General features: G+C 40.6%; 1 protein-coding gene and 2 long non-coding RNA genes across 4 annotated transcripts in view; 2 read left to right on the top strand and 1 right to left on the bottom strand.

The window, feature by feature from the left end:
* Positions 1-957: 957 nt before the first annotated feature.
* LOC140638164 (uncharacterized) lies at positions 958-9582 on the top strand. Its single transcript, XR_012035340.1, has 3 exons — positions 958-1072; positions 2310-2432; positions 9409-9582. It is a non-coding gene; the product is annotated as an uncharacterized lncRNA (long non-coding RNA).
* Positions 2105-14014, bottom strand: CHIA (chitinase acidic). Of its 2 annotated transcripts, XM_072834979.1 has the most exons (11): positions 13812-14014; positions 12422-12451; positions 11696-11897; positions 9871-9927; positions 9008-9173; positions 5307-5431; positions 5029-5152; positions 4561-4746; positions 3970-4089; positions 3741-3882; positions 2105-2468 (listed from the first exon to the last, which is right to left on the bottom strand). In XM_072834979.1, the coding sequence occupies exons 1-11, from the start codon at positions 13834-13836 to the stop codon at positions 2194-2196; spliced, it is 1452 nt and encodes a 483-aa protein (XP_072691080.1). In that variant the 5' UTR covers positions 13837-14014; the 3' UTR covers positions 2105-2193. The 2 variants fall into 2 exon arrangements, with proteins under 2 accessions (XP_072691080.1, XP_072691081.1); XM_072834980.1 differs by lacking the exons at positions 9871-9927; positions 11696-11897; positions 12422-12451; positions 13812-14014 and adding an exon at positions 9327-9433.
* The window catches only part of LOC140638165 (uncharacterized), a 29013-nt gene continuing 18077 nt past the window's right edge, over positions 11704-22639 (top strand). Inside the window, exon 1 of the long non-coding RNA XR_012035341.1 lies at positions 11704-11793. This is a non-coding gene — a long non-coding RNA (uncharacterized lncRNA). The remainder of the gene's footprint in view (positions 11794-22639) is intronic.

Genomic DNA, 22639 nt, shown 5'->3' with positions numbered 1-22639 from the left:
CATAAACTTCCAATGGCTCCACAACTCATTCAAAATAAAATACAAACTTATTTTTTATAAAGATTTTATTTATTTATTCATGAGACGCACACACACAAAGAGAGAGAGAAAGAAGAGAGAGGCAGAGACATAGGCAGAGGGAGAAGCAAGCTCTCTGTGGGGAGCCCGATGTGGGACTTGATCCCAGGACCCTGGGATCATGACCTGGCCGAAGCAAGATGCTCAGCCACTGAGCCACACATGTGCCCCAAAATCCAAACTTCTAACCATGTTTCAAGACCTTATGTAATCTGACTCCTCTTTATTTCTTTTCTGTGCTCACTACCTCTGTGCAACCCTGGTCTTTTTTCTAACATGCCACATTCATTTCTAGCTCAAGGACTTTGTAGCTGCTGCACTTCTGCCTGAAATGCCCTCTTCCCAGATCTCAAAATGACTGGTTCTTCTTGAATATCAAGGCTCATCCCATTTGGGAACTCCCCACAGAAGCCTTTCCCCCTTTTTAAAAGATTATTTATTTATTTGAGTGGGGTGTGGAGAGGGGCAGGGGGTGAGGGAGAGAGAATCTCAAGCAGACTCCATGCCTGACCCAGGGCTTGATCCCATGACCTGAGCTGAAACCAAGAGTCGGGCACTTATTCAACTGTATCACCCAGGAACCCCTCACAGAGGCCTACCTGGACTGTCCAAACAAAAGTACGTTTGTTCCCTTGTCATTTTCTATCATTATTACACTTTTCTCATTTCTTTGTTTGCCTAACACTCTCAGCATCAAAATATAATCACCATAGAGGTAGAGTCTTTATCTTATTTACTACTATGTCTTTAGTACCTAGAATATTACCTGGCACATAATAATGACTAAGGGCTGTGAGTATGATCATGAGTGTGTCATCATTACTCATAAAGCTGCTTGTGCCTCATCACTGTCACCAACGTGGCCATCTACTGTGTGAACGCTGACATCTGTATGAAGGGAGGTGGTAAAATATACAAGTTAGGACTGTGAGCCCTGGTGCCAGCCTGCCTGGCTTGAGATCTGGCTCTGCACCTATTATGTGATCTTGGACAGGTGACTTGATTCCTCTGTGCTTCAGTTTCCTGGAATTAATGTTAATCTTCCTCACATGGTGGCTGGGAGAATTAAATAATAAGATACATGTAAAATACCTAGAACAGAGTTTGACATACATTAAGTCTGCCAGAAAAAGAACAGGAGCCATTAGGATTAGGATTCTTTTAGTTGAAATAAAAACAAACTTAAGCCAGCTTAAGCAGCAAAGAGGAACTTATCGTATAGATATAGGGTACTTCACAGAGCCCAAATGCAGAAATGCATCTGGATCTCAGTAAGGAGCTGTAATCAGAAGGTGGAAAGCTGTCAGTGAGTGTCCTCCATCTCTCATAGTGGCTTTTCTCTGTAGTTCCCCTTTAGTCTTCTTGCTCTGTAACTGCCCTTCTCTGCAGTCCCTCACTATACCTCTTGAGTTTAAATATCCCAGGGCAAGCCACTCAGGGTATGACAGCCATTCCTTGTTGTCAGTTGCAGATTTTAAGGCTTGATAATCTGATTAGCCCTCTTAAGTCTGATGTCCGTCCTAGCCAATCAGCCAAGCCAGGGTAGGAGAAGATGTAGTATAAGCACGGCAGCAGAAGGGGACAATCTCCTAATAAAGGGACACCCCTGGTCCACAGGCTGGGCAGACATCTCCAAAGGAGTCCACTACACAGATCTTCCCAGTGCCTGGTCTAGGAGGCACTGGACCAGATTGGGGACCTCAGTAGATATGGACAGAATGCCCTGGGCATCTGCTTTTTGAGTAAGCCACACATGCCTGTGCCCCCAAGTCTCACAGAATCATTCTGGCTCTTTCCAGAGCACAGTCACCAGGCTACAGACCTATCTTCTTCATCCGATCCCAACACTAAATATTCAAGCATTTCCTCCCGACAGCCTCCAACTTTCATGCAGATCAACCTAGGCAAAGAGAAGACTGTGGGGTTGCTGGCACTCCCTTTCCTCACCACCTCCTCCCCCTGAGCAGCCTGTCTTTTCACATCTAGATAGGTTTCCACCCAAAGCAATTAAAACCCAAAACGCTCATGTTTTGACTAATGGCTTTTATTGCAGAACTCTAAGTAGGAGCAAGATGTACTAAGCAAAGGAGACTCGGGAATGGAGACAGGTCAGGTTTATGCCCAATTGCAGCAATCACAACTGGTGTCAAAGACAAGCCCAGCCTGGCAGTTTTGCTGGTATGTGACTCCATTCAGGCAATGCCAGAAGGCATTTCTGTTATTTGCCACAGGGTAGAGGCCATTGGCTTTTCCAGCACAGAATCCACTGCCTCCAGAGCTGCTTCCAGAGCTGCTTCCAGAGCTGCTTCCAGAGCTGCTGTTCCCGTTCCCACTTGCACTCCTGGGAGGAGAAGGTATGGGTTCCACAGGCTGAGCAGGGGCGGTACAACCTGAAACAGCACAAAACAGATTCATGGACCTGGGAGAGGCTCCCAGGGACTCCTAGAGGTGAGGAGACTAGTGGCCCTGAAGGTCTGGAGGTGGGGTGCTGTTAGCTCTAGATCCTTACTAGTGAGGAGATCACAAGAGAACTCCATACTCAGGGAAAGCTACAATTTCAAGCTACTCTGGTTTTAAATTATGCTGAGTGAAATAAGTCAATTGGAAAAGGACAAACATTATATGGTCTCATTCATTTGGGGAATATAAAAATTAGTGAAGGAGAATAAAGGGAAAGGAGAGAAAATGAGTGAAAATATCAGTGAGGGTGACAAAACATGAGACACCTAACTCTGGGAAATGAACAAGGGGTGGTGGAAGGGGAAATGGGCGGGGGATTGGGGTGACTGGGTGATGGGCAATGAGGGGGGCACTTTGTGGGATGAGCACTGGGTGTTATGCTATGTGTTGGCAAATTGAACTCCAATAAAAAAAATTTAAAAATTAAAAAAAAAACAAAAAGTTCTCTCTTCCTTTATGTCAAAATAACTTTTTAAAAAGATCTTATTTATTTATTCATGAGACACACACAAAGAGAGAGAGGCAGAGACACAGGCAGAGGGAGAAGCAGGCTCCATGCAGGGAACCCGATGTGGGACTTGATCCTGGGACTCCAGGATCACACCCCAGGCCAAGGCAGGTGCTTAACCACTGAGCCACCCAGGTGTCCCAACTTTTTACAAAAATTACTGAGTGCCAGTATGTCCAAAATACTTTTCTAGGATCTAGGTATATAAGTGGCAAGCCAATAAGCTCTAAGAGAAAAATCTGGAAAAAGTTTAGCGATGTGGTATCTCCCCTGAATTATAGATTAAAAACATGTGAGCAGTACTTAGAGTTTCTTGTTCAGTCTCCAGGTGGACTGAGAGAGACTTTTAATAAGGAAAAAGTAAAAAAAAAAAAAAAAAAAAAGGAAAAAGTAAAATGCTTATATTTTGAAGGTCAGCCTAGTTTCTTGGGGGCTTTCCCATACCTTTAAGATTTAGCCAACATGGAACCCCCCCCCCCCCCGTAGGCCTAGTTTTCCACAACAGCATAATATTCCTGACCTGGGAGTTCAAGGGTAGGGAAATAATGCAGCACCTGTGTGTCTCAGTGGGCAAGAGCAGTGAGGTGAAATGAGAAGTGACTCTCTGGCCTGTGGGGCAGACAGATGTTAGAGCTGCCTTTTGAATTAGAGAGGAGTCATTGTCTACCCCTGGCATTCTCCTGTTTTCACTTACTTGCACTCTGTAGCCCAAGGGCTTTCTTCAGGGTGTTGACCAGGGGGAACTTGCCCTGGTTGCAGAAAGTGCCTGTGAAGTCATCCAGGTCAATGGCCCAGACCATGGCACCTCCAAAATTGTTCTCCTTAAGCCACTGAGCCTATTTAAGGATCAAGGACACCAAAGGTCATTTTACTTCCCTGGACTCATGCTTGGGCCCACAGTACGTCAGAGGGGCTGACCTTACCTTAATTCCGAAGCTCTTGACATCATCATAGCCAACCCACTCATTGCCCTGATAGGCGTAGGGCACATCCTGAGGAGCATCCCATGCCTGAGTGGCTCCATTTTTCAGGAAGGTACAGATCTTTAAAAAGTCAAGAGATCAAATCTTTTAAATATGATTCCCATGGGAAAAAAATAAACACTTGTCTCTTTGATTATTTTTCTTTCTTGTCTTCAATTGGGATTCTCCTGTTTTCTAATTATGGGTTGTTATTTGAAATTAATGGGATCAAGTTGCTTTTGAAATATTCCTGTTATCCCTATCCTTAATGCTTGATTTTAGGAACCCACATTAATATGAGACATATAGTTCTTTTATTCCATTTTATGCTAATATAAATGACCTTAAATATGTAGTCTGTTTCTTGAAGGGATATTGTTCATTATAAGTGCTCTTCATACTAGATTAGGTAAATGAATAGCTTATTTAAATACTTGAAGCATTTGGAATGATAGCTGTGCTTTAAGTAGATACGCAGTGGACAGAATAAGCACTCATTCTGTTTAGCACAGGGCATGGAATCCACAGAATTGCACAGCCTAATCTACATACCTCATAGTAGGCCCAGAACCCAGCCTGCCTGGTGTAGGGCCCAGCAGGACCAGCGCCAGAGGTGGGGGCGTCAATGCCAGTGTTGGACGGGTCACTCAGGATGAAGGTGTGGCCATAGGCAGGGAATCCAACGATGAGCTTCTCAGCTGGGGCCCCATTGTCCATCCAGTAGTTCATGACATAATCCTGCAATGGCAGGGTGTTAGCTAAAGATACCACCCCGTGGATGACCCAGTGCTTAGTTATGATAGTCTGCTGTTCTGATAGGCAAAATTATATGATGTTAATGACAGATAGTATTTTTTCAAAGCATTTTGGTGAAATTATAGTTAATGAGATATGCTTAGCCCCTAGAACGGATAGTTATCCAAGTGAGATATTTGTAGAATTTTCATTTGTTTTGTCCCTGAATCTCCATGTGATATACAACCATACCTGGTCTGCATCTGCATGTGTGCAGGGACTCACCACATTGAGGTAGGCATTGCTGCCAGTGTCAGAAGGGTATTTGTATAAGGGGCTGTTCTCTCCAGTGTAGCCCTCCCAGGAGGCATGGAAGTCATAGGTCATGACATGGATGTAGTCCAGGTACCTAAGGGATTTAAAAATGTTTGTGATAGTCATTTCCTATGTAGGCAAAAGATACCATTTCCAAAGCCTCCTGAACAAGGTCCCTAAATAGCAAGAGAGACTGAGGACAAGTCTACTTTGCAAAAGTGAGTTTGAGGATAAACTGAATCACTCACTGGGACAGCTGGGGGATGTCATATCCAGACTGGATGTTGGAGATACCAGCAGCGACTGCTGCAGTGATCATCAGCCTGGGCTTGTTGATCTGCTGGGCCTCCTGTTCAAAAGCTTCACGCATTTCCTATAAAATAATCAAGTACGGTAGGTCATCTATGCATATGATTTCAGCCCCTTAAATCATAAGTTTGTATCACCCTTTTCTTTTTCAAAATATTTTCATATATTTTGTCTTTATTTATTTTTTTATTTATAAATTTATTTTTTATTGGTGTTCAATTTGCCAACATATAGAACACCCAGTGCTCATCCCATCAAGTGCCCCCCTCAGTGCCCGTCACCCAGTCACCCCCACCCCCTGCCCACCTCCCCTTCCACCACCCCTAGTTCGTTTCCCAGAGTTAGAAGTCTCTCATGTTCTGTCTCCCTTTCTAATATTTCCCACTCATTTTTCTCCTTTCTTCGTTATTCCCTTTCACTATTTTTTATATTCCCCAAATGAATGAGACCATAAAACGTTTGTCCTTCTCTGATTGACTTATTTCACTCAGCATAATACCCTCCAGTTCCATCCACGTCGAAGCAAATGGTGGGTTTTTGTCGTTTCTAATGGCTGAGTAATATTCCAGTGTATACATAAACCACATCTTCTTTATCCATTTTGTCTTACTTTAGATGACATTAATCAGTTTTATAGCTATCTAATATGACTAGATGCTAGACAATTCCACCAAAGTCCCAGAGCAAGTTAGTAGCCAGGTCATGATCAGATGTAGGTCCCAGATGACCTGTCAGAGCTCCATTTATATCACTATATTCTGAATTTGCTGCAGTAACCTATATCCAGCTTTTGGCAGTATATATGTTGCTTCCCTTCATCCAGTAAACAAATTACTTCATAGGACTGACATCCCATCAAATGAAAGCTGATTTAGCCAATAAAGGAAGTGGTTACCAGGTGATAGGTTCCCATCCAGCACTAGCATATTTACTTTGGGTGACTCTAATCTCATTTGGAGGACTGGGTTCAGTTTTTATAATTGTATTATTAGGGTGTGTCAGAGTGAAGGGTGGGTCTGAGAATTGTCATGTGATACTGGTTAAAGGAATTAGGATATTTAAACTTGAGGAAGAGAAATTATAAGCAGGATGTTATAGCAGTTTGCAAATATTGAATGACAAATTATAAAAGGTGTTTTATCCTTTGTTATTTTGATGGGCAGAGCTAGACTCCCAATGACTAGAAGTCATAAATTATGACTGGAGGCATGTTTTGGCTAAGAATAGAGATGTTCTTTTTAATCCCTAGATCTGTTCAACAAAATAAGTAGATTGACTTTTCAACTAGTGAGTTACTTAACATTGAAACCTTTTGGAGGCTGATCTAGTATGTGAGATGGTGTAGAAACTATCTTGGAAGAGAGTAGATCTAAAAACCATCCTTGGCTTTTCTTACTCCATTCACTTTTCCTTGGTGATCTCTTAATTATTTGCCTTTGCTGATAACTTTAATATAGAATATAAAGTTAGTTTCTTTGTCCTGAACTCTGGAGTGGTATTCATTCAGTGACTATTGGCCATTCCTAAAGGAGGTCCTACAGATTCCTCTCACTCCTGGTGTTCAAAGACAAATTAATGAGTCTTTCTTGTTTCAAATCTGTTCTTCTTCTTCTTGTTTTTACATTTTAGTTAATAGAAACACAATCAAACCCTTCTCAAAGTCAGTAAACTGAAAGTCCTCTCTTTTCCACTTCCTTTATTTTTATTATCTTATTTTATTTTTCTTTTCCACTTCCAATTGGTGTCCAAATCCTATCGATTGTACCCTCCTAATGTCCCTTGTATACTTGCCCTTTCTGTCCTCACTGTTAGAACCTTTGTTTGGGCCATCAGCACTATATCCTTGCCTTCCTACCTGCTTCTGATTCGTCCTCCATGGTTAAGCCAGTGTTACCTTTCTAAAGCACAAATTTCATCATATCTCTCCATTACTTTCAAAGCTGCCCTACAACCTTGAGATATAACCCAAATTCCTTAACATCACATACAAGTCCCACATGATCTGTTTCTTGCCACATATGCAGACTCATATGACTCAATCATCCACATGTATTCATTTGTGAGGTTCCCCTATTCATTGCTAATACCAGTTGCTTTCAAGATTGAGCCCAAGTGTCACTTTCTCTAGGAAGCTCTTCTCGATCCTTTCCCAGAGTACAATTAGGTACCCTCTATACCTGCTGCAGTGTACTCAAAGCATACTATAATTGTTGGTTATTTTTCAACCTGCCACCTCATATTATATTCCCTAAAGCCAAGGATTATCTTATTCTTATCTTCAACCTGACACCTAAGCCAATATCTGGGACAGAGTAGGTGTTCAGTAATAGTAGGCAGTCTAGTGCAATGGTTAGAGGCAGGGGGCTTGGTAGCCAGACTACAAGGGTAGTTATGACCCCTACTAGGGTTTTTTTTTTCTTTAACCATATCTTGGAGAGGGGGTGGATTGAGTGCTCCTGGGAGACTTCCATAGGTGTCTAGCCCCTCAGCTTAGGTGTGGGGTCTTGTCCTTAATATTGGTGTTTACCAGGGCTAAAGCTGTGAAGCAGAACCACTACAAGACTTTCTATGTATGTATACGTGCATTTAATTCATTACAAAGAATTGGCCTATGTGATCGGGGGGGGGGGGGCGGCTAGCTAATATAATAAGCAAATACAAAATCAGGCCTGGCTGTCAGAGAATATCATGTGCAGGCTGGAACCCACATAGCACAGGTTGAAGCTGCTGTTCTCAGATGGGATTTCGTGGGGAGAGCCTCTGCCCTTCGTTAAAAAACCTTTAAGCTGATTGAATCAAGCCTCTCAAATTACCCACTATAGTCTTGCTTAATGTCAGTTGATTAGGGGCTTTGAGTACATCTGCAAAATGGCTTCACATCAACATCCAAGTTGGTGTTTGAATAGCTGGAGGCTTTGACATGTCAAAGCCATCATGATGTGCCTGGCCTAGCTGCCTAGGGGACACTAGTGTGTATTGTTGAGAGGGGGAGCTGCTGCCACCCCTGGGTGTGTGTACATTTGTGTATGGGAACCTTTTTCTGAGAATTGGGCTTGAAAATCTTTGATCAGGGTCTAGGTATTAAGCAACTTGCTTAAACCTTAGTTTCCTCTGTAAATAAAGATTGTGAGGGATCCCTGGGTGGCGCAGCGGTTTAGCGCCTGCCTTTGGCCCAGGGCGCGATCCTGGAGACCCGGGATCGAATCCCACGTCTGGCTCCCGGTGCATGGAGCCTGCTTCTCCCTCTGCCTATGTCTCTGCCTCTCTCTCTCTCTCTCTGTGTATCATAAATAAATCATCATAATAAGTCATAATAATAATAAATAAATCAAAATTTAAAAAAAAGATTGTGATACTTATAGTACCTAGATGACAGACTAGATGTACAAGTGAAATGAGTTATAATTTTTAAAATAGAATAGTAGAATAAACCAGAATAGTGCCTGGCACATAGCACACATGTGTTCTTGTTATCATTGTGAAATGCTCTTGAATGAAGGCATGATCTCTAAGAATCTGCGATGTGAAGATTCCATAATTCTAAATTCCAGTTTAGTTGTAGTTGGGAACCACTAGATTCTCTGTGGAAAGAAAAGGCTTTGAATTTTCTTGGGCTAGAGACTGCCATTTCCATCCTCACCTGCACCAGGACGGTGAAGAGATGTTTGTCCTGAGGAGGGCTCCCACGAGAGCCAGGGTACTCCCAGTCAAAGTCCAGCCCATCAAACTCGTACTGGCGCAGGAATTTGATCACTGAAGCAATGAAAGTCTGGCGGTTCTCAGGAGAGGAAACCATGGCAGTGAAGCTGAGGGAGACCCAAAGAAAGAAAGGTGAGGGAGTGCCTTGGTGATCCTAACACCTTGTGGTAAAATTAAACTTTTAGATTTCCACCTCAGAGCTCTTCACCAGGACACACAACCTGAATATAAATATGCTTCTGATTTTCTCTTGTACTTACTTTGTAATCAGTGCTCAGTCAGCCATGGGACCTCAGTGTTCTCTTTATTTTGTTATCCACCCAGCTCTGATTTTTTTCCTAGGTTGCATTTGTTGCTTTGAACACCTGGCTTCCCAGCTCACTGTTCTCTCTCCAAACCTTGGCCACCCCCGCCCCCGCCCCGCGCCAAGTTCATATGCCCTCAAAGAAGTCTTCTGGTTTATTTGCATGACTTCTCTTCTCTTCTCCTAGAAGATAAATAGGAGTGCTATCACACTCTACGCAGGTATTGTGCTTTTGAAATACTTTAGGAACAGGTTGTTTTGAAATCTCAGTAACTAAATGGCTGTGAATAGAATCCCAGAATATCCATCTAAATGTAAAATAAATAATTTTATTTTGTATAGAATAAATAATTTTGAGGTTCTGGTAATTTACTCTAGTAGCCCAGTAGCCTATTTGTTTAATACATATCCTTCATAACCTGTCTTAGATTGTGAAGTTTAAGGAACATAACGTGTTTTCAATAACAAATGAACACCAGGCTCTCTCACAGAGGACTTACGGAGCAGTTCCAAAGTTCCAGCCTCCAATGGCCAGGAGAGTTTTCAGCTGGCTGTTCCTAAAAAGTGAAGAATAGAAAAGAAAAGCTTCAAAATTCACAAGTCCTTCTATTTAACATAACATTGCTTTGGCATTGGGCCTGGTCATATACTTTGATGTTGCCTTGATAACATATTCTGCAGGATAGGGCCCCCTGGGTGGCTCAGTTGGTTGGGCATCTGCCTTCGGCTCATGTCATGATCCCAGGGTCCTGGGATCGAGCCCCACATTGGGCAACCTGCTCCACAGGGAGCCTGCTTCTCCCTCTCCCCCTGCCTGCTGCTCCACCTGCTTGTACGCTCTCTTTCTGTCAAATAAATAAAATAAATAAATAAATAAAGATATCCTGTAGGATAATTTTCCATCAGTACTGAAGACTTTCTTTATAAAAATTATGCTGTTATCCAATACTAAGTATAATACTAAGTGAAATAAGTCAATCAGAGAAAGACAAATGCCATATTATTTCAATCATATGTGGAATTTAATAAAACAAACAAAAAAGAGACAAACAAAAAACAGACTTTTAAATATAGAAAACAAACTGGTAGTTATCAGAGGGGAGGTGGATAGGGGGATGAGTGAAATAAGAAGGAGATTAAGAGTACACTTATCATAATGAGCACTAAGTAATGTATAAAATTGTTGAATCATTATATTGCAAACCTGAAACTAATATAACACTGTGTGTTAATTATACTTCAATAACAACAAAAATTGTGTTGTTATAATAAATGCAGTCAAAATTCTTTGAGGAAATCCACACTATGAGAGCAGATTTTGTAAAAATATGAATCCATTAGCCATAATATCTATAAAACTTTTTTTATTGGGGTTCAATTTGCCAACATAATATATATAAAACTTAAAAGCATAATTAAATCATATTCTGTTCCTTCAGATGAAATGATAATGTTGCTTGAGCGTAATTACCCTCTCAGCCTCCAAAATAATGAATATAAATCAATTGATTAAAATTATGCACATTTTTTGAATAGTGGCTCTCAGTTTATATAAGAATGGAATACAAGGGTCAGAGTGGGAAATCATTAAAATTTTGGTGTTATAGCCCCTTTCTCAGAGATTCTGATTTAGTTGAACTATGGGAGGAATTGACATTTTTATCAGGTACCCCATCCGATTTTGATGCAGAGTTAATGGATCACACTTCAAAAAATACCATTCCAAAGGAGTTTATTTCCTCTCTATCACAGCTTTAATTCTAGCAGCTACATTCAAGATAGTACCACTACTGGTGGTAGTGATGGTATGTAGCCTTATTTTTCCTAGAAATAGCTAAACTGAGAAAACCAGAAATTAAAAGATACCAGGGTTATTGTTTCTTTGTTATGTTTCCTTTTTACACAAATAGAACTCTTAAGATACAGCAGACATTTCTGATTTGGGGGCTCAGTGATGTCTAATCTTCATTATCTTCTACCTCCTATTCTCTGATGTAAGTAGCTACTATGGCTTGCAGTTTCTTGGGTCATAATGAAAGATATTGGCAGGGAAAAGAAGAGACAGAACTGATATAGTTTGAATATGTTAGAAAGCAGGCGATGTGCTATGTTATCTATATCATTGCTACTTAAAGTGTAGTTTCCTGGACCAGAAGCATCAGCATCATCGGGGAGCTTGTTTGAAATGTAGAATCTTGGTCCTCACCTCACACTCACTGAATCTGAACTCATTTTAAGACGATATCAGGTAATTTGTTTGCATATTAATGTTTGGGAAGCACTGACCTAGGAGACACCAAATTAGATCTCTCCACCATCTCTTACTTGTTTTTCAGGCCATTGAAGGCTTGGTAGAAAGTCACATCATCCCATTCGATGGTGGTGATCTCATTGTTCTTCATCCCAGCAAAGGCATAGATCAAGTGAGTACATAGGCAAGGGTCAATGTCATCAGGCTTGAAGCTCCCCAGGCCTGGCCGGTACTGCGCCCAGTTAGTGAAGTAGCATGTCAACTGGTAAGCAGAACCTGAGAGCAGTAAGAAGTGAGAATAATGCCCTGATTTAGGTGCCACTGAAATGTGCTGTGAGTTTGGGCCCTACTTTTATTTCCCTCCTTTTGCCTCAATGCCAGAACTCTATGTGGCGGTATTTAATATAAATACTCTTGCAAGTGAGTTAAAATAGTCTAACTTGGGAACTAGTCACTGACTTGGGATTAGTTATTTTTTACTTTAACAGAGTCATTTGGGGATCTTAAGCCTACGAACCACGTAAGAAAAGATCTCCATTACTCCTGTGAAACCCAGTGAATACCAACTTAAACTCCCAGTGGTCATGCTAAGGAGGATAGCACTGACAGTCAATCCAAAATAATAGGTTCTCCCGATGTCAAACTCATCTATGAAGTAGATAGTAGCTCTCTTTCCCTCATATGGCTTATCTCTTGATACACTTTAAAAAATATATTATTCAGACAATTGCATTATGAGTAATTTATAGAGATTTGTGGTTTATGGTAGGAAAATATAAAAGACAGAGCTCATGACTTACCTAGCTGAGTATTCAGCAGAAGAGCCAGACCTAGAGGGAAGGAAAACACATGCACTCTGAATCAATTGTCTATACCATATGGAATCTAATTCTGAGGCCTTGGGTGCCATCTTATTTGCCATAGGTTGTTACAACCCAGTGGCAAATAGGGATTCTGCTGAAAAATAGGCTTTCCAGGAAGGCACCAACAGATCTACACTTCCCTCCTCTTAGTAAAAAATGGCCATGGTTTCTCTTCTCCCATTTTTCATGTCAGTAATATATATTCCTGAATGCAGAGTTCACAGTCTACTATCTATAGAAGATCTACTGAATTTCTACTGAAATTACCCAGAATGTACTCTACTCAATAAGTACACAACCATCCATGCTTCATCTCCCTGAACCAGGATGAGTACAACCTTCCACAGACAAGGCATCCTCTGAAGCAGTGCATCAGTGTCTCCCGGAGCCTTGGAATTTTTGGGGAGCCACCTTTTAGGAGCTCTTGCAGTAGAAAAGAAGTACCAGTAACTGTGAGGCAAGAACAGATGCCTCTCCCTGGTCTTACCAGAGCACTTCTGACATGATTGTTCTGTAAATTGAATTAGAGGTTTCATTGAGAAAAGGTTCTGAAACTATAAAAGGGTTGTAAATCACATTGTTCTAAACAACTGTTCTAAATCAATTGTCCTAGGGACCCCTGGGTGACTCAATGGTTGAGCATCTGCCTTTGGCTCAGGGCATGATCCTGGTCCCAGGATCGAGTTCCATTGGGTTCCCTGCCAGGAGCTCTGTCTGTGTCTCTGCCTCTCTCTGTGTGTCTCTCATGAATAAATAAATAAATAAAATATTAAAAAAATAAAAATAAATCAATTGTCCTAAACAATCTACTTGCTTAATTCCTTTAAATGACTGAGTTTCTAGCTGAAATTTTTATGGTACATCAGCAAGTCAGTAGGACAGTAGGGGATAAAAGACAAGTAACTCTAAAAACAGTACACATAATTTCTACTGATTTTAATCCCTGGAAAAGCTAGACCAAGGATGCAAGCATGTAGATAAAAATAATACCAATTAAAATGAGGTGGCCACAGGAAGATGAATACAGAACAAGAAACAATCGATAAGGGATAACAATAAGATAAGCATTGAACGAAAACAAGCCTTTCTTTTAGGACAATGCCTATGGGATCAATGAAGGTAGAAATGTTACTAGAGATAACTGATATTAAAGGAATAAAAGATAGACTGGTTTGTATATGTCAGGATTCTCTTGGAAATTTGAAATGATGAAAGAAGAATGGAACACCCTAGAAGTATAATGTGAAGACACCTTCATGGCTTGTCAGATGCAGAAAGAAAAGGAAATCAGGTAAAAGTAAGGCTCTGTCTCTGACTGCAGACTCACCTGTCAGGAGAATAAGCTTTGCCATGGCTATTATTGGTACTGGTCTAGGAAAGCCTGGATTTACTTTTTATACCATCCGAGTCCCAGGTTATCATAAGGGCTTCCAAGTGGAGAACAATGAACTCAGATGTGTATGTAGCTAATCAGTAAATCAACAAATCTCCTCTACGAACACCACCCTTAGACTTGCAACCTATAGTCTCCTACCACCACCACTTTCTATGCTCAATAAGGACAAAGTAATGCTATGACCCCTAATAAGGTGGTAGAGACCATCACAATGGAAACCACCAGCATAATAGCTTTTATGGCAGTTCCCAGCACTGATAAGCATCTGTTTAAACATTCTGGTTAGGTTTTTATGTTGTGGACATTTCGTGCCTGGCATGAAAGCATATCTTTATTGGAAAGCAAATAATAAAAACACTTAGAAGTTACTAGCTGTTTTTAAACCTTTTTTTCTTCATGGAATTATTCATGTATAATTTGTACAATCAGTACAAACTTTCCATCTTTAGGTGCTATTTTCTGAACATTTTACCCGCACCTGTTCTTTGAAATGACCCTAAGTCGTCATTATATGATAATTTTATCTAAGAATGTATGGTTTCCAAAATGTCCTCTCTGAAGGGCAACAAGAACTCTCTAGTATTCTATAGTTCCAAATTACATCCAGAAGATGTTAAAAAAAATATTTTCAGATTGGCAATGGGTAAAGATAATGCTGATGATGTTGAAAGGAGTCTCTTTTAATAGAAGTGTTTGCAACTTGACTATGTCTAGAATTTTATGTTTAAAATTAATTGCAATCTGCCTTTCTAAACGTTATCCACTACCATTATCCTATAATAAATTTCTGCTTCAGCCAGAGATTGGTCTTCAAACCAAATGGTCTATTTGTTGTCCCCAAACATGTCTTGCATGCCTTTGCTTATACTGTCTCTCCACCCTTTGTCTGTAACATCTGCTCCTTCTCTTCATTGCCTGTCCCAGTGTGACAGTTCTGTAAAGCCTAGCTCAGACACTCTCTTCAAAGCTCAATGATCTATCTCCTCTTCCTCTGAAATACCTTGTGCACTCTAGTACCTATTATCTGCACTCTTATATGCTCCTGCCTTGTATAATATTGGAAAGGTAGTTGGTGGGCACATGGGTGCCTTCACTGACTTACTATGAATGCAAACTGACTACTCTATCACATTTAGAAACTAAATTGTATCCATTCACTCAATGATAATTAGGTCCTGAGTGCTTAGTTCCCACACATAGGACCAGAGGTTTGGTAGAAGTGCTGCCAGGGAGGATTTCAGTTGTGAAAATAGTAATATCAACAAACTCTACAACAAAAACTATGTGCTAGAGATTGTTCCTGGTGTTTTATATCATTAAGAACTTATTTTTGCAAATGGCTAAAACCAACTATAACAAGCACAGATTGGTATATTGAAAAAATATGAGGAAGCTCACAGAATCAAAGATAAATATAGGACTGCCTCTGATAAGACAGAAATCAAGTAATTCTTGGAGGAATGGAGTGGAAGGGGTCTTAGGATAAACTCTAATTTTATTTTTTAGCCATGCTTCATTCCACATAAGAATCAAAGTCCCAGGAGAAATAGTTTGTGTATCTTTGAGCTTCCATCAGACATTTGATTAGGGAAAAAAACAGGGCACTTGGATTCAAATTTCCATCAGGATTGATCACTAAATGAAATCCTACAATAGTGGAGGGCTAATATTGAGTCACTGAAAAACAATGAATATTCATCAGAGGGTCTACTTCATTGTTTCATTTAGCCCATAAAAACCATTATTACAGTTAATTTTTTTGTAAATTTATTTTTTATTGGTGTTCAATTTGCCAACATACAGAATAACACCCAGTGCTCATCCCATCAAGTGCCCCCTTCAGAGCCTGTCACCCAGTCACCCCCACCCCAGGCCCACCTCCCCTTCCACCACCCATAGTTCGATTCCGAGAGTTAGGAGTCTCTCATGTTTGTCTTCCTTTCTGATATTTCCCATTCATTTTTTCTCCTTTCCCCTTTATTCCCTTTCACTATTTTTTATATTCCCCAAATGAATGAGACCATATAATGTTTGTCCTTCTCCGATTGACTTATTTCACTCAGCATAATACCCTCCAGTTCCATCCACGTTGAAGCAAATGGTGGGTATTTGTAGTTTCTAATGGCTGAGTAATATTCCATTGTGTACATAGACCACATCTTCTTTATCCATCATCTTTCGATGGACACCGAAGCTCCTTCCACACTTTAGCTATTGTGGACATTGCTGCTAGAAACATCGGGGTGCAGGTGTCCCGGCGTTTCATTGCATCTGTATCTTTGGGGTAAATCCCCAACAGTGCAATTGCTGGGTTGTAGGGCAGGTCTATTTTTAACTCTTTGAGGAACCTCCACACAGTTTTCCAGAGTGGCTGCACCAGTTCACATTCCCACCAACAGTGCAGGAGGGTTCCCTTTCTCCACATCCTCTCCAACATTTGTGGTTTCCTGCCTTGTTAATTTTCCCCATTCTCACTGGTGTGAGGTGGTATCTCATTGTGGTTTGGATGTGTATTTCCCTGATGGCAAGTGATGCAGAGCATTTCCTCATGTGCTTGTTGGCCATGTCTATGTCTCCCTCTGTAAGATTTCTGTTCATGTCTTTTGCCCATTTCATGATTGGATTGTTTGTTTCTTTGCTGTTGAGTTTAATAAGTTCTTTATAGATCTTGGAAACTAGCCCTTTATCTGATACGTTATTTGCAAATATCTTCTCCCATTCTGTAGGTTGTCTTTTAGCTTTGTTGACTGTATCCTTTGCTGTGCAAAAGCTTCTTATCTTGATGAAATCCCAATAGTTCATTTTTGCTTTTGTTTCTCTTGCCTTCATGGGTGTATCTTGCAAGAAGTTACTGTGGCCAAGTTCAAAAAGGGTGTTGCCTGTGTTCTCCTCTAGGGGTTTGATGGAATCTTGTCTCAATTTAGATCTTTCATCCATTTTGAGTTTATCTTTGTGTATGTTGCAAGAGAGTGGTCTAGTTTCATTCTTCTGCATGTGGATGTCCAATTTTCCCAGCACCATTTATTGAAGAGACTGTCTTTTTTCCAGGATAGTCTTTCCTGCTTTGTCGAAGTTCACCATAAAGTTGAGGGTCCACTTTTGGATTCTCTATTCTGTTCCATTGCTCTATGTGTCTGTTTTTGTGCCAGTACCACACTGTCTTGATGACCACAGCTTTGTAGTACAACCTGAAATCTGGCATTGTGATGCCCCCAGATATGGTTTTCTTTTTTAAAATTCCCCTGGCTACTCGAGGTCTTTTCTGATTCCACACAAATCTTAAAATAATTTGTTCCAACTCTCTGAAGAAAGTCCATCATATTTTGATAGGGATTGCATTAAACATGTAAATTGCCCTGGGTAACATTGACATTTTCACAATATTAATTCTGCCAATCCATGAACATGATATATTTTTCCATCTCTTTGTGTCTTCCTCAATTTCTTTCAGATGTGTTCTATAGTTTTTAGATCCTTTGGCTCTTTGGTTAGGTTTATTCCTAGGTATCTTATGCTTTTGGGTGCAATTGTAAATGGGATTGACTCCTAATTTCTCTTTCTTCAGTCTCATTGTTAGTGTATAGAAATGCCACTGACTTCTGGGCATTGATTTTGTATCCTGCCACACTGCCAAATTGCTGTATGAGTTCTAGCAATCTTGGGGTGGAGACTTTTGGGTTTTCAATGTAGAGTATCATGTCATCAGCGAAGAGGGAGAGTTTGACTTCTTTGCCAATTTGAATGCCTTTTATGTCTTTTTGTTGTCTAATTGCTGAGGCTAGGACTTCTAGTACTATGTTGAATAGCAGTGGTGAGAGTGGACATCCCTGTCTTGTTCCTGATGTTAGGGGAAAGGCTCCCAGTGTTTCCCCATTGAGAATGATATTTGCTGTGGGCTTTTCATAGATGGCTTTTAAGATGTTGAGGAATTTTCCCTCTATCCCTACACTCTGAAGAGTTTTGATCAGGAATGGATGCTGTATTTTGTCAAATGCTTTCTCTGCGTCTATTGAGAGGATCATATGGTTCTTGGTTTTTCTCTTGCTGATATGATGAATCACATTGATTGTTTTACAAGTGTTGAACCAGCCTTGCATGCCGGGGATGAATCCCACTTGGTTATGGTGAATAATCTCCCTAATGTATGGTTGTATCCTATTAGCTAGTATCTTGTTGAGAATTTTTGCATCCATGTTCATCAGGGATATTGGTCTATAATTCTCCTTTTTGGTGGGGTCTTTGTCTGGTTTTGGAATTAAGGTGATGCTTGGATGCCAGTTTATTCACACAGAAAGAGGAGCATGATTAGCACAATAGCCACTGTCATAAAGCATTCTCCCACACTGACCTGACATTGTGGTTGCCTTGGAACAGAACAGAGTAACAAGGTAGACTCTAGCATCACAAATTTGGATCCCAATCCTGGTTCTCCTTCTTAGTATATATGTACATTAAACAAGTCATTCTAGCCATTAGCCTCAATTTCCTCACCCATCACCTCTGGATAATAATTTTTCTTATAGGACCATTGTGAGGATTGAATGAGATCACCTATGTAACACACCTTGTACTGTGCCTAGCACATATTAGGTATTTAATAAATTTTAGCCATTGTAATTATTCCCAGGCTGGGGATCTGAATTCCTTGGATAGCTGAGGAGCAATGATGGGTGCTGGGAGTGTTTGCACACTAATCTTTGTGTATGGGTTAAATGACATGTTTCAAACATGAATTTATTAGTTTTTAATACAGATTTTAAATAAAGTACCAACTCATTTGAAAATTCTAGTTGCTTTTTCCTGTATTTCCTCAGTTGGTAGAGGAGGAAAACAACTACCACTCTCCCTCTATGTGTTTGCAGAGAGGAGTCTATAAATTAATTTTTTTAAATTTTAGAAATGGTTCTCCCTACTTCAAAAAGCCTACTATTAGAATCTGGCAGAGAGGAAACAGACTTTTCAAAAGTGGTAAATTTCCTACTCTGGAGTTGTTTAAGTATAGACTGGAAGATATCTGAGGTCACCTTGTAAAGGACTTTTGATTGTCAACAGACAATGGATTTGCTGACCATTAAAGACTCTTCTGACCCCTTTGATTCTTACCATTCTCCCAAGAGGGAGGCAAACTAGACTCTATTGCTCATATATACAGATGAGGAAATGGATAACAAGAACTTGATGAAATTTTACAGTCAGATGTGTAGCCTGAACTGAAGCTCAGACTTGCTGACTCCTGGTCCTATGTTTGTTTACTTTCTTTTTGCTGAATTCTATGTTTCTACTAATGCAGCCTAAGACTATTATCTTTTGCAACAACTTTATCATATTGTTGCTTCACACGGAGTTTCTTTCAGAAACCGACTCAAATCTCACTCATTGTGTGATTGATAAATTGATTTTTTACAACCCTAGGCATATTTTCATTATATACATCATTGTGTTTTGTGTCACTTGTTTACAGTTTACATCTCCTACTAATAGGTAAGCTCCTTGGAGGCAAGTACTATTTTTTATGCATCTTCATATCTCTAGTGAATTTGATAGTTCTTGGCATTTCAAAGATGAGACTATAGGTGAAGTTGAGGAATGCTATGACTCCCACCCCACAGAAAAGTGACTTCTTTTTATCCAGAACAAATAATGGGCATAGAGTTCTGGAAGGAAGTACTGGAAAACTAAGAGTGGTTGGGTGAACTTTCTGCAGGGTACAGGTCTCATTTGCTTGAGACTGACCAGGGAGTATGTGCATTCATAAGGAGGAAGACCCCCTCATGGACATGCTATACAGGCCAGAAAGTACCACATACAGCCAGTGTCATCCAGTCATTGGTTGTTCTCCTTACTGATGAACATAAGCATTCTGTGGAGTTGAACAAGGCCATTATTGGGAGATGCAGTGCAAAGGTCAAGATATAACTAAGTAATAGCTACTACATTGGTCCCATATCAACTCCAATGACCATGGAGCAAATAACATCCCAGAGGGAAATAAATCTCTCCTGCATGGCCTACTAGGCCTAGGACCTATGATCTTACACTGACAGTGATTTACACTGGCAGATCCCGGGGGTATAACTCAATAGAATATTCTAAAAGGATAATGACATTAGGAATCACCAAAATGGCACCCTGGGTCTCCCTGGCTGCATCTACTTCTGGAATATAGATTCAGTCAGAGAAAAGCAAATACCATATGATTTCATTCATATGTGGAATTTAAAAAACAAAATAAATGAACATAGGAGAGAAAAGAGGCAAACCAAAAAACAGACTCTTAGCTGTATAGAACAAACTGATGGTTACCAGAGGGGAGGTGAGTGGGGGGATGGGGGAAATAGGTAATGGGGATTAAAGAATGCACTTGCAATAAGCACCAGGTGTTGTATGTAAGTAATGAATCACTAAGTTCTAACCTGAAATTAATATTACACTGTATGTTAACTAACTGGAATTTAAATAAAAGCTTGGGGGAAAATAGATTTAGTAGCATGAAGATTAACAGAAGAGTCTACTACCTGTGAGAGTTGCAACTTGGGACAACCTGATTGAGAATTATCCTGGGAGGATCTAATGCAAGACAGTGAGAATGCATCACCACTCCACATCTCATGATTTCAGAAGTTTCCTTCCTATTCAGCAAGGGACTTTTTCTACTTCCATAAATATCCATGGCATTTTGCTTATACCTGGGACCATTACCGTGGTGAGAATCCTGCACCAAAGTTTTCCCATTCCCATGGTCATGCAATAGTTGGACCACTTCCTTTGCACCAACATCATGGTAAAAATGGCTTCTCAATGCCCACATGGGAGAGTATTGGGACCACAGCAGGGGAAAGGTAATGGGCAAAGATGCAATCAGGTAAGCCATCAACAACAGGTGAGATAGCAACCCAGCTTATTCTCCACCTGTCCTTTAGGGCAGCAGTCCTGATTCCACAGTTGCTAAGACAGGGTTGGGGGAATAAAAAGAAAAGGGCATGGGAAGGGATATCTGGATTGGGTCCCCAAATCACAGTTGTTCAGCACCAGAAAACTTCCTGTCCTCAGTCTCCTAGGTTCCTAACAGATGGCTGAGAACAGATGGATTGTTGCTGGGAATGGCTCTATTTAGGATATTTATAGTATTGGAAAGCAATCCAGTTAGCACACCAGTTGGAGTGAACACTAGGCTTAAGCAATTTGTCTTTGTGTTCACTTCTCTTCATTCTTCTGCTCTCATCCTCTGTGGGTAATAAGAAACACGAAATAGCTATCAGGTTAGGTTTGGAGATTGTCTTAGTTTGCTCTGGCTGCTATAACAAAATGCCACTGATCAGGTGATTTACATAACAGAAATTTATTTTCTCATGGTTCTGGAGGTTGGAAAGTCCAAGATCAAGGTTCTGGCAGGATTCAGCTTCTGGTGAGAGCTCTCTTCCTGGCTTGCAGACAGTAGTCTTCTGGCTGTATTCTCACAAGGGATATAGAGACAGAGATAGATTTAGTATCTCTTTTTATAATGGCACAGTTCCATTGGATCAGGGGCTCCATCCTTGTAACCTCATTTAACCTTAAGTACCTCCTTTAAAGGAATTCTATCCCCAATACATGTGAATGACCCTCTCATGACCATCTTTTTCTCAGGAAGCCCACAACAATACAACAGACTATATATAAATCTAGGTCTGAGGGAGAGATCCTGGGCCTTAGATGTTGGGGTTTTTCAACCTTATTAATTTCTAAAGAACCAACCTCTTCCTAGTGATATTAGGATATAGACTCTACCAGCAGAACCTTGGCTTTCAGCTCTACCCACTATCTCAGCATTCATCAATTGGGAGAACATTTGGCTTTCCACAGGTGTGATCTTAACCCTTGTGATTACAGCATTGCTAGTAGGTGGAAACTTGGCTGATGTCCTGATCCACATGTCAGCTCTCTGCCAGAATGCATTACAACACACCCTAGGTCATAGGCTATTGTTGGTGCTAGAGGCAGCAAACCAACTTCCTCTCCAGGAGGCCAGCCTACCCATCAGTTAAAGGGTTGCTATCATCAGTTAAGTCAGCTATCTTCCAAGAAAAATTGATAAAGAACCATCATATAAAGGGCTAGTTTCCAAGATCTATAAAGAACTTATTCAATTCAACAGCAAAGAAACAAACAATCCAATCATGAAATGGGCAAAAGACATGAACAGAAATCTCACAGAAGAAGACATAGACATGGCCAACACGCACATGAGAAAATGCTCTGCATCACTTGCCATCAGGGAAATACACATCCAAACCACAATGAGATACCACCTCACACCAGTGAGAATGGGGAAAATTAACAAGGCAGGAAACCACAAATGTTGGAGAGGATGCGGAGAGAAGGGAACCCTCTTGCACTGTTGGTGGGAATGTGAACTGGTGCAACCACTCTGGAAAACTGTGTGGAGGTTCCTCAAAGAGTTAAAAATAGACCTGCCCTATGACCCAGCAATTGCACTGTTGGGGATTTACCCCAAAGATACAGATGCAATGAAATGCCAGGACACCTGCACCCCGATGTTTCTAGCAGCAATGTTCACAATAACCAAACTGTGGAAGGAGCCTTGGTGTCCATCGAAAGATGAATGGATAAAGAAGATGTGGTTTATGTATACAATGGAATATTACTCAGCCATTAGAAACGACAAATACCCACCATTTGCTTCAACGTGGATGGAACTGGAGGGTATTATGCTGAGTGAAGTAAGTCAATCGGAGAAGGACAAACATATGTTCTTATTC

This window comes from Canis lupus, chromosome 8 (assembly GCF_048164855.1).
Source record: "Canis lupus baileyi chromosome 8, mCanLup2.hap1, whole genome shotgun sequence".
NCBI classification, from domain to species: domain Eukaryota; kingdom Metazoa; phylum Chordata; class Mammalia; order Carnivora; family Canidae; genus Canis; species Canis lupus.
This window is presented reverse-complemented; position numbering and strand designations above follow the sequence as displayed.

Coding starts and splice junctions, on each gene's coding strand:
- CHIA (XM_072834979.1), bottom strand. CDS start 13,836: ATGGCAAAGCTTATTCTCCTGACAG. Junction 9,928..11,695: donor TTCAATGGCCTGAAAAACAA/GTAAGAGATGGT, acceptor TTCACTTTTTAG/GAACAGCCAGCTGAAAACTC. Junction 3,883..3,969: donor TCAAGAGCTTCGGAATTAAG/GTAAGGTCAGCC, acceptor ATCCTTAAATAG/GCTCAGTGGCTTAAGGAGAA.